The following is a 12159-nucleotide window of genomic DNA, read 5'->3' as shown; positions in this document are numbered from 1 at the left end:
GCGTTTTCCCTGGTACGCATCTCTGACTTGAAGAACAAGCACCCTCATGGCTTTTTAAAAAGGGTGTGGTACAGACCGCACCTCCTTCTAGTTTCATCTCCAACCTCCTCTTCCTCCCTGCTGAGACTGAAGACGAGGAAGCTGGCAGGTAGGACCACTTCCTGGGCTGGTTGTAGGTTAAAAAGGCAGACAGGTGGGGACTGGCTCAAGGCAGACTGAGGTTGCTGGGGCAGATCACCCAAATGGACCGGTATTAAATGACTCTCCTCTTCTTTCAAGGGCTGACGGATGAAGAAATTGACCTGGCCTTCCAGCAGTCAGGTACTGCCAAAGAGGAGCCTCAGCCCCATAGCCTTTCCACGCAGTTGGTGCCGACTCAACCACCTCATCTTGCCCCACACAGTAAGTAGCCCCATGGCAACCACCAGACTCTTTTATTTCCACACACCTCTCGGTCTTGTCTTCTTTCTCAGGGCTGCGAAACAGGCAGTGTTTTTCTTAAGTGTTTCTGGTTTTTATCTCGCTTTTGTTTTTCTCGGGCGCTAGCCCCTACAATGGTGGAAACATTTGACTGTAGGATGGCAATGTATTAAGGGTTGAATACAAGGAGGCAATATAAGAGTGGGAGTTTGTTTTTTTAAAAAAAATATCGTTCCTAAAAGAGCAGCTTCCCATCCCAAATCGATACGTATTATACATAATACGTATATAAAATATTTATTTTAAATAATACCTTTGCAATTTTGGGTTGTGTGCAACCATTAGGCTAAAAGTTAACAAGTCAGTCATGTCCATTAATGTCAGTGGGCCTACTCTGAGTAAATCCCTTCTCCGGGATACCCCCCCTCTCCCTAGGCCACACCCCTTCCCTGCCTCTGTTTCTTGCTTGTCTGGATGGAGGATTGAGGAGGGAGGGAATCTGTGAGTATGTGTAGAAACTAGTCTCCTGTACAGAGGTGAAATTTACATGCACAGTCCCAGCCATGTTTACCTCTGCTCCTGCTTACCAGTGGCATGTGGCCCTAGGAAGGTTGCCCAGAAGAGAATCTGGCCCTCAGGCTGTGTGGGGGGATGGGGGACACAGTCCCCCACCACTTGTTTGGATCCATTTCGTCATTGAAGCTTACCTGCCATCTTGCCCGTTTTCACACCCTATAATTTCATCTGCCACTTCCTTTCGTTTCCGCACTTGAGGTTGCTGCTGGTTCCTGACGCCAGGCTAGTACGATCCCAGCCTCTAATAAAGATTTAACGCCAGCAATCTACTAGCACCTATTAGTCCCAATAAAGATATTGCAGAGTGAACGGCAACTTGTCCGCTCGCTGTGGTTTTGGCTCCCATCCTCACTCGTGAAAATGACAAGGAAATTAATTAATCTCCATGCAACAACTCAAACGTGCAATTAAGCCGCGGCCCTTCGGCTCGAGATGTAATTCTCATCTTGCTCTCCGACTGGCTCCAGAGGTTATCCTGAAGTACGGAAAGTGCATAAGGACATCAGAAGAGCCCTTCTGGATCAGGCCAAAGGCCCATCTAGTCCATTGCCCTGTTTTTTCGTAGCTCCAGGAAGCCCACAGGTAGAGCAAGAAGAAAGCTTGCAGCGTTTGGGACTTTTTAGTTTAGAGAAAAGACAAGAGTGATAGGTGACATAATAGAAATTTATGAATTGATGCATGGCCTGGGTAAAACGGGATAGAGAAAAGTTTTTTCTCCCTCCTTCATAACACTAGAACTTGCAGCCACCCAATGCAGCTGAATGTTGGAAGATTCGGTACAGGTGAAAGGAAGTCCTTCTTCACTCAACGCCTAGTTAAACTTTGGAACTCACTCCCACAGGAGGCAGTGATGGCAAGCAGCCTTGGTGTCTTTGTAAAGGGTTTCACAAATTTATGGAGAGAAGGGCTATTGATGACTACTAGCCATACTGTCTCTTTTCTCAGTTCCTTATTTTAAAGTCCCAATTCCTTAATGCTGGTGCTAAGCCTTTAACCACAGAAGAGAACCAGTCAGTTCTCTTCTTCCTTGCTGATTGAGTTCACTAGCATGTACAAGTGTGTGTGTGTGTGTGTGTGTGTGTGTGTGTGTGTGTGTGTGTGAGAGAGAGAGAGAGAGAGAGAGAGAGAGAGAGAGAAAATCTTCCCATCTGTATTTTTGCCAAGAAGTGTCAAAAACTGCTTCTTTTTTTAAAAAAACAACAACTCAACACACATACACACACATACACCCCACAAGCCACCAACTCCTTGATTTTGATTAATATAGAGAAACAAGACTTGGGTTGACTGATAATAAAACTGATAAATGACATCTGAATTACTTGTAGCTGTAATTTATTACATAAAATATCTTTTATTTGACATGCGATTAGTTGCTGGAAGCATCACTCAATCTGACTAGTTTGAACGCGCTCCCAAAATGAACCCCCCAACTTGGAAGGGAAATAAAGGAGGCAGAGTGGGAACACTGGTGCTGTCTGCCGTTGGCATTTATGAAATACTCTAATCCAGAAGTGAGGAGAAATCTGACTCTAAGTGTTTGCATGATTGATAGGGTTTATATATACTTTTCCCCACCTCCCCTAATCTCCTTCATTACATACAAATTCCGGGGAGTTCCTGAGCTAAGGTGTGCAAGGAGTGTTTGCATTGCGCGGGCGTTGTCAGCATCCCATAATATTTACGACCCTTGTCGGTGGGTGTTCGTGTGCTGGTTTTGCACCTGTGTTTTTTTTAAGAACTCCACCGTCTTTCGTACAAGGGCTGTTGGTTCCTGCTCTCCTTACCCTTGGATGTTAAGGCAGCCACTCAAGTAGGCCTCCTGTGGCAAGTTAAGGGCTGCCTCCAAGCGATCGCTCAAAGAAGTGTCACAGAAATCTGCTTTCTCTGCTTCCAGGCCACAAACGACCCACGTGGGCATTTGTTGGCTGACAAAACTTTTTGGAAGGCTGCTTGAGAGATGGGGCAGTGGCCGGTAGCAGAGATTGTTTTTAAAGGGGAATTGCGCAAGGCCACATGAGAGAAGAGGTCTGTGGATGGCTCTTACCATGATAGCTCCACAGAACCTCAGCGTTCAAAGGCAGTCTACCTCAGGATGCCAATTGCTGGAGGCCACCCAGTTGCCCTTATGTACTCCTTGGCTGACTTTCCAGGTGTGTTTTTATATATTCTGGAAGACGCTCAGATGGGCGGGGTAATAATAATAATAATGATGATGATGATGATGATAAAATTCTGGGGAATAGGGCTCTCAGCTGGATGCTGCTGCTGAATAGCTCAGTTGGTTAGAGCGTTGTGCTTATAACATCGAAGTCACAGGCTTGATCCCCATATGGGACAGCTGCATATTCCTGCATTTCAGGGAGTTTGGGCTAGATGATCCTCAGTGTACCTTCCAACTCTACAATTCTATGACTGTTCTGTAGGGCCCTGCTTGGCTAGTTATTTGTGTGACACTTTAGACCTAGCTTAGTATTTTCTATGTGACAGATTATTATATAGATAGGGAGATTGCTGGCCTCCCCGTTAAATATTTTGCAGGCCTTGAGGGGTTCCTTGCCAATGTATTAAGAAGAGCTCCGCTGGATCAGGCCAAAGGCTCATTTAGTCCAGCATCCTGCTCTCACAGTTGTCTTACTCTTATTACAGAAAGTGGTAGGTTTTCCCACACAGATCCTACTCCTTCTCCTCAAAGCTGAAGGAACTGTGCAATAAGTCTGCCAAAGTTACTAGTCCACAGGGTTGGGTCCTGGCTCACAGAGTCCCTTTTCACTGTCGCATCAGGGGAGCTGGTGCAGAATGTGGGGTGTTCTCTTCCTCCTCTCCTCCTCCTCCTCCTTCCCTTTCCCCTTTCCCTCTCTTCAATTACTTCTTTTCCCCTTTTCCTCAGTGCCTTTTATTTTTCGCCACAAGACAGAATTGTTCCACACACCCCTAAAACGAGTAAAATGGCATTTCAGCTCCTCGTCTTTATAGACTCTCTGAACTTTCCGAAAGATCATCTCGGTCCCTTTTCATTAATAATGAAAACCAGGGGGCAATAAAATGTTCTTAGCACGAACATTACAGGGACAGAGGGAGAGATGACAGAGGTCAAAGGCCGCAGATGATGGAGTTGCTATGGGGGGGGGGACTTAGGGAGACCTACAGGTGTTTTCGGAGTCTTCCTGGAGGTCAAAGAAGGAGTGGGACACTGGGGCCTGGGCAAAGATCGTGGCAACTATTCCGACATGGTTCATAAGAAGACAGTAACTCCGTAAGAGTGGGGATTTTATTTGCAAGATTTTGAGTTGCTTCTCCTATACAGTGGTATCTCTGGTTAAGAACTTAATTCATTCTGGACGTCCGTTCTTAACCTGAAACTGTTCTTAACCTGAGGTACCACTTTAGCTAATGGGGCATCTCGCTGCCGCCACACTGCTGCCGCTCAATTTCTGTTCTCATCCTGAAGCAAAGTTCTTAACCCGAGGTACTATTTCTGGGTTAGCGGGGTCTGTAACCTGAAGCGTCTGTAACCCGAGGTACCACTGTACAGAGTAAACCCATTGAAACAAATGGACCTAAGTGACTAATGATCTTGAACATTAGCGGGTCTGCTCTGAGTTGGAGACAACGCATTGAGTGCATCTATTGTGTAGATTCATTTGGAGTTGAGATTGAAAAATCCAGAGCCAGGACTGGCAGTTACGTTTTCTGAGCCCAGTGAACTCTGGGAACTGTAACTCTGTGATGGGAATAGGGGCATCCTAACAACTCTTAGCATCCTTAACAAACCACAGCTCCCAGAATCCTTTAGGGGGAGCCCTGACTGTTTAAAGAGTTGTGATGGCGCTTTAAATGTGTGGTGCTGATGTGGTTATATATTTGGAATGTATCTTTGGCCAGCTGTAATACATACTCTGAACCTGAAGCTTTACAGTATATCCCTGGTTAGACAATTTTACAATTGCTTCTATGGGGAATTACTCCACATTTACTGGAGGCTCTTTCTCAGGGATGGGGGACCTGTAGCCTTCCAGATCTTGTCGGACTTCCAACTTCTATCTGTTCTGACCATTGGCCATGCTAACTGGAGGCTGATAGGAAACAGAGTTTGACCATGTCTGGAGGGTCCTAAGTTCCACATCTCTGTCCTGTGCCTGGATAAGGAGCGCAGCAGGGAATACCACAAAACCCTGCCTGTTCCTCCTCACTCTTACCTTTTTCGCTTCTGCCCTCCAGGTCCCCCTGGTTCCAGATGGCGGGATTACGGCGCTCTAGCGATTATCATGGCAGGCATCGCTTTCGGCTTCCACCAGCTCTACAAGGTAAGGGATTACCTTCCGACTTTTGTCAAGGCCATGGGATGCAACCTCTTTGCTCTGCACAGAGGTCCCAGGTTTCAGCTCCCAATGGCGTCAGCAGGTAGGGCTGGAAGAAAACCCCCTGCCTAAAATCCTGGACTATTGCTACCAGTCAGTGTGGACAATGCAGAGCAAGGTGCACCAGTGATCTGACTCAGTGTAAGGCAGCTTCCTATGTCTTTAGGCAGTAGTTCTCAAAAATTTTCTCTGGGCCACAGTTTCAGAATAAAAATTTGCTTGCGCCACTCTGATTTCTTTTTATGGATAAGAAGTACACTGGAAAACAAAAAGGAACAATTCCTATCAGTGCTTGATTTATAACCTAGAACACAACTACTTTATAAACAACAACAACAACAACAACAATTTATTTATACCCCGCCCGTCTGGCTGTGTTTCCCCAACTACTGGCTGCCCAACTACTCTGGGCAGCTTCCAACAGAATGTTAAAAATGTAATAAAACATCAAACATTAAAAACTTCCCTAAACTTCAGATGTCTTCTAAAAGTCTAGATAGATGTTTATTTCCTTGACATCTGATGGGAGGGCGTTCCACAGGGTGGGCGCCACTACCGAGAAGGCCCTCTGCCTGGTTCCCTGTAACTTCATTTCCCGCTGTGTGGGATCTGGCAGAAGGCCCTTGGAGCTGGACCTCAGCGTCCGGGCTAAACAATGGGGGTGGAGACGCTCCTTCAGGTATAATATGACAATGGGACATCGAGAATAATGCAGCTACATACGAACATGACTCACCCCCCAAATATAATTATAAACAAGTCTCTTACATATATGTATCTTAAGTATGTATAGAAACTCAAGGAAAGGTGTGAGTTTGCTTTTGCCGGGTAATCTCATTTGTATTATGTCTAATATGAGAGAGACAAACTCTCATCTCTGCACCAACACAAATAAGCACTTCTCTTTTCTGATCTTTCATATTTGTCTGAGTTGAAAATCCCTGTTCACAACAATATGTCACAGGGAACTGTAGATGAATAGCCAATGCTTTGGAAGAGGAGTCGATACTGTTTCTGCATGTATATCAAAGAAAATTTATTTTTCTACTGCACTACACTGAAATGTTGAAATGGTTCTTTGATTGTCCTTGAATCAGTCACACTTTCCCACCCTCTCTGGCTACACCGGTGGGACACACCACACTCCTTGAGAACCACTGTCTTAAGGGAAAGACTCAGTGGCAGAGCTTCCCATTTGCACGCAGAAGGTCCTAGGTTCTATCCCCAGTATCCCCAGGTAGAAGAGGGAGAAATCTGATTCAGTTTGATATAAAAGTGAACCTACCTAATTTTCTTTTCCCAAAACAATGTGAGGACCAAAACACAGCTCTCCGCCAGAGTTCACACTTCTATGAATTTTGCAATGTCATTGTCCAGTTGCTTTTTTTAAAAAAATGCACGTCTTAGGGGAAAGTGTACATAAAAGTGAATATATTCATCAAAATAAAATAGAGAAATGCATTGTGTTGGTGGAAACCATTTGCAAAAATGTGTACGTGATTTCAGAGCTGCGTACAAAAATGTGCTTATTAGGAGAAGTTATCACCAGAAGGCTGACAGATTCACATCAGGATATAAAAAAGGAACTGCTAGAGAAATGTAGAGTGCTGAATTTAAGATTTTTTTGGGGGGGGGGGGGGATGAGAAACCAAAATTGTCAGATCCGTCCATACTTATCTCCACGTAGGCCTGTGAATATCCCTTGTCTGAAACCCCGGGGAGCCACTGCCAGTCAACACCAAGTCTGCTTGAATAATGGTCTGTTCTGCCCAATTTTGTCCATAACCCTGCTCCCCACTGATATGCGGCCCCTGGAAGGTTGCACAGCAGGGAATGTGGCCCCTGCAGTGTAGAGAGTTGAGCTCTTGCCATGGAATGTTGTATTGTGTGTGCTTGTGAAGACTTGCCTCTTGCTGCAGAGTTCCCTCGCTCCCTGGACCCCATGCATTCCCACCCCCTGAAAATATACTTTGTAGGTCTGTTTCTGTTAGCAAAAGGAGAGAGTGTTAACTTCATTAGGGCTTATGAGTCAACAAAGCACAGTGCCAGGGGAGTATTTGAGTTTTATCTGCATTTATTGGAAAGATGCCTGCCCCATCTTTCCATCTAAAACTTTGCAGGTGGCTAATGGCTGCAGCTCTGAAAGCAAGCAACTGGGCGGGGAGGGGAAGCTAAAATAATTCTGTTATTCCTTTTTAAAAACTGTTTTAAAAAGTGATACAAAAAAGTAACAGTAAAATATGAATAAAAAACTGAGTTGGCAACAAGCAACTTTAGGGAGCTTTAGAAAGCCTGGGCAAATTAGAGAGGACTTGAATTGGCACCCAATGCTCATCAAACTATTTGCCATGTGTTGGGTGTAATTCCAAGAAGCTTTTTCTCCTGTTGTCACCTACCTCACCTCAGACAGAGGGCTTCCAAAGGTGATTTGAACCAGTTGGGAGCATAAACATAGGTTTCAAACAAACACTAGTTTGTTTAACCAGCCAACTTCAGAAACCATGGTTTGAAGACACTGGCTAGTTTTACACTGGGGTGGAGAGCCTCCTTTTCAGCCTGAGGGTGTGACACATAAACACACTGTGTACAAGTATTCCTGCTGGTGCATGTAACACTAAACCATGGTTTATCATGACACATAAACTCAAGCACTGTGCAAGTACACAGCCTGCCATTTTACCCAATGCATCTGTGAGATTATTTTTTGAACTCTGGAAAAGACCCTGTAAAACAACTAAACAAAAACAGAAGAATTAATTATTTCAGCTGGTACTGTGCATGAAAACCCATTTCAAGAGATCACACTGTGTGTGGTCGTTGCATGTTTTTCCACCAGGATTTTACCAAAAGCATCCACGAGGTCTCTTTATATATAACAATCAGAAAATGCAGTATTAGCTCACAGAACGTTGTGAGTTGCTTGAAAAGGAAAAGTGGAAGATTAGGGCCGATTGGGGTTTGTGTGCAGAATGGTCCACTGGAGGAAAGCATGCCTGGCTGGATCCTGGAGCAGGATCCTTCCTTTTAGGAGGTGAGAACACATTGCAATAGTCTTTCCTTGCAAGTCCTACTTGTTAAATATACAAACAGGTAAAATAGGACTTTAGCCTCATGTAAAGAGGCAGGAGTGGGAAGTGGGGTAGAGGTAATGGCTCACAGATTTTAGCAGTGGCTCTCATTGTGCGAGAGCTAACCCAGGCATTACAAGGGTGTCCCCTCACTTTCATTTGTGAAGTGCAAACAGATATGCAAATACGTAAACGAGGCTGACGCCAGACATCTGTATCATTAACGTTGTAGATCAAGTGGAGAACATATTCCCCCACCCCCAGGCACTTCAATCTTGGGGTTTTATTTTTTTAAAAAAGCATAGTAAACTCTCTTTAAAAAGTACCTTTAAACATTTCTCTCTCCCCAGATAGACACTATTTATTTATTTTTCCTCTTTAAAGCAAAGATTAGAGGCAGATGCTAGGCTTTGTCTTTCTCTATCTAATATTTTCCCCCAGAGGTGGAAGATTAATATTTCTGTTCTGGAGCACAGCAAATCTGAAATTCCCTTTGGGACAGAGATTATTATTATTATTATTATTATTATTATTATTATTATTATTTCAAACTATACCTGCAAGGTTTCAGGGCCTAAAATGCTTTTCTCACCAGTCCCGTCCCCATGGCCTGCTCCAAAGGACTGGAGGCAGAATGAGAGGGAATTCCTATTTGTGAGTCCCGCTTCACATAGGGAACAGGCTGGATGCAGCCCTCCAGCTTCCCTTTCCGGCCCTTGGAGGTTTCCCCAGCTCATACCAGCCATTTGCCCTGCTTCACACTGCAAGTGTATATGCCTGGCTTGAACTTTAATAATGCTATGGTTTGCGATGTGCCAGCAAATTGCACATCAGAATTGCAAACCATGGTTTGAAGTGGGTTTGTAAACCATAGCTTGCGCTAACGATGGTTTGGCTCAAGGTCTGTCTCGGCAAACTTTGGTTACAGTCATAGCTGTGCCTCAGAAAAATGGGAGTACAGTCAACCAGCTGTGAGCCAGGATCTGCATTTGGATGTCATGCTAAACCAAACTCCCCCTTGCAGAGGAGGGAGGAGTACCTAAGCCTGGGAGGGGAGGTAGACTCACTCTCATTACACCAAGCTACAGTTTAACTCTGCCATCTCAATCTGGTGTTTTATCCAACTAAGTCAAAGTTGACTCATTGAAATAAATAGACCAAAGTGAGTAATTTCACTTGGCTTGCCCTGAGTTGAACTAGTATTTGATACATCCATGTATATTTTGGGACAACATCCCCAGCCAGCCTAATATTGGATATGAGACCCAGAACATCCGGAAGGTACAAGATTGGTGAAGGCTGGACTAACATTAGGTCTCAACCAACTCATAGTTTGCTTGTAAGTTTGAAAGTGCAAATCATAGTTTGCTGTGATATATGAATCAAGTCCTATTGGATGCTAGGCAGTTCTATATATGCATAATCTAGCAATTCACCCGGTGCTGATTGAAGTCTTGCAAGGAATACATGGGTCTCAGGGTGCTTGAATTAGGTCTGAAGCAATCCATAGTTTGCCTCTACGGTTGGAAGTGCAAAACCCAGTTTAGTGTGATATCTTAATTGAACGCGATTGGACGCTGGGCCATTCTATGTGCAGCACCCCATCCGGCACTGATTGATGTTTGGCAAGGAATGTGTGGTTCAGATTTCAGGGTGCTTGAGCCAAGCGCAAATGTACCCCCCGTTTCCTTTCCTCCTGTCAACACACTTAGCTCTCTGCTGTTTTGGTGCAGAAATACCTGCTCCCGTTGATCATGGGCGGCAAAGAAGACAGGAAGCAACTGCAGAGGATCGAGTCGAGCATCTCTGAGATGAGTGGCAGCGTGACGCAGACAGGTGAAGATTAATGATTCCATCAGTCCCTGCCCCTGCTCCCCACGTCTCTCTCTCCCCCCCCCCACGTCTCCTTTCTTCTCGCCCCCACCCCCAGTTTTCCCTCCTTTCCCCAACCTTCTCCTCCATCTCCACTTTATGTGGTGACTTCATTTATCTGCTCTGAGAAATCTGTTCACATTTGCAAATGAAGCCGCCGTCATTTCGGTTTAATTTGAAATTGCTTGTTTACTGTCGGCGCGGCCTCAATTAATTATGTTTTTACGGAAAGGCTCCCAACCTCAGAATATTAATAAGGGGAATAAAATGACAGCCTTTCGAAGGGGCTGTAAAGTTCATTTTTAATTTCTGCTTCTCTGAGGGTTTTCTTTGGGTTTTTTCCCTCCTGCCCCCTCCTTTTTCTTTTGGGGGACGGGTGGGGGCACCTGCTCTGCTGCCACCCCTTCCCCTTCACATTTTTTCCTTCTGAGTACTCAAGGCAGGGTCAAGAGAGTCTGTAATTACGCCTCATCCCCCGACCCTGGCAACCTTCTCTGTTATTGACTCCATAGGGCTATTCTTCATTACACACTGCCCCGACGGATGACCTAGATTAGCTGTTACCTGTCACACTAGTGAAATCTCTCTCTCCTCTCTCTCCCTCTTTTTTTATGAACCTGTTTACTGGTTTATAATTTGAAAAAAGGGGGGTTGGGGGGGACCTCTGAGCAGTGATAATCAGTCCCCCACCACCACAACTGAGTTTTCTTTCCTGGAGACGGGGGTTGGTCTGGAGAATGTATCCAGAGAAGGAATCTTTTCCCCCATCTGCTATATTCATGTAAATGACTTTTAACCGGCCCTTTGCCTAGAACATACAAACAACCCTGCTGGATCAGGCCAGCATCTTGTCCAGCATCCTGTTCTCACAGTGGCCACCCAGGTGCCTCAATAGGAAGCCCGCTAAGCAAGACCTGAGCACAAAAGCACTCTCCCCTCCTGCGGCTTCCAGCAACTGGTATTCAGCAGAATTACTGCCTCTGACTCTGGAGGAAGAGCATAGCCATTACGGCTAGTAGCCATTAGCCTTGTCCTCCAGGAATTTGTCCAATCCCCTTTTAAAGACATCCAAGCTGTTGGCCGCTATTGCCTCCTCCAGGATCGCTACACTGTGTGAAGGAGTCCTTTGTTTTGGTTTGTCCTGACTCTTCCAACCATCATCTTCATTGGATGTCCATGTGCCCTAGCGTTATGAGAAAAAAAACTTCTCTCTGCTTTCTCCATGCCGTGCATAATTATTTGATTCATGTGCTGTTGTAAGAGCATAGATGCAGAGCACAGGAGCATCTTCTAAAGCGGGGGGAGGGTAACTGCTGCTTTTGAATTGCCCAGCAATAAAACCGCTAGCACATTTTCGCAAAGCTAAGCAGGGTTTCAAATTGAATGGAAGAACACATGTTGAGATTACTGCATTGCAGGGGGTTGGACTAGATGACCCACGGGACCCTTTCTAACCCTACAGTTCTATGATTCTGTGTTGTTTTCCCAATCTCCCAATAGGGGAAGGGCTATAGCTTGGCGGTAGAGCACCTGGCGGTAGAGCATGCAGGAGGTTCATTGTTCAGTCCCATTCAGTGTACCGTATTTTTTGCTCTATAAGACTCACTTTTTCCCTCCTAAAAAGTAAGGGGAAATGTGTGTGCGTCTTATGGAGCGAATGCAGGCTGCGCAGCTATCCCAGAAGCCAGAACAGCAAGAGGGATTGCTGCTTTCGCTGCGCAGCGATCCCTCTTGCTGTTCTGGCTTCTGAGATTCAAAATATTTTTTTCTTGTTTTCCTCCTCCAAAAACTAGGTGCGTCTTGTGGTCTGGTGCGTCTTATAGAGCGAAAAATACGGTATTTTGCAGATGTGATTTGGGCAT

General features: G+C 45.2%; 1 protein-coding gene across 1 annotated transcript in view; it reads left to right on the top strand.

The window, feature by feature from the left end:
• PEX14 (peroxisomal biogenesis factor 14) overlaps positions 1-12159 on the top strand; it is a 115298-nt gene that overhangs the window by 93468 nt on the left and 9671 nt on the right. Inside the window, exons 4-6 of the mRNA XM_081923775.1 lie at positions 280-402; positions 5218-5303; positions 10159-10261. Coding sequence (XP_081779901.1) covers positions 280-402; positions 5218-5303; positions 10159-10261 — 312 coding nt within the window. The remainder of the gene's footprint in view (positions 1-279; positions 403-5217; positions 5304-10158; positions 10262-12159) is intronic.

This window comes from Podarcis melisellensis, assembly GCF_964234715.1.
Source record: "Podarcis melisellensis genome assembly, chromosome: 8".
NCBI lineage: Eukaryota > Metazoa > Chordata > Lepidosauria > Squamata > Lacertidae > Podarcis > Podarcis melisellensis.
Note: the sequence above shows the minus strand (reverse complement) of the source record. Positions and strands in the feature narration are given on the sequence as shown.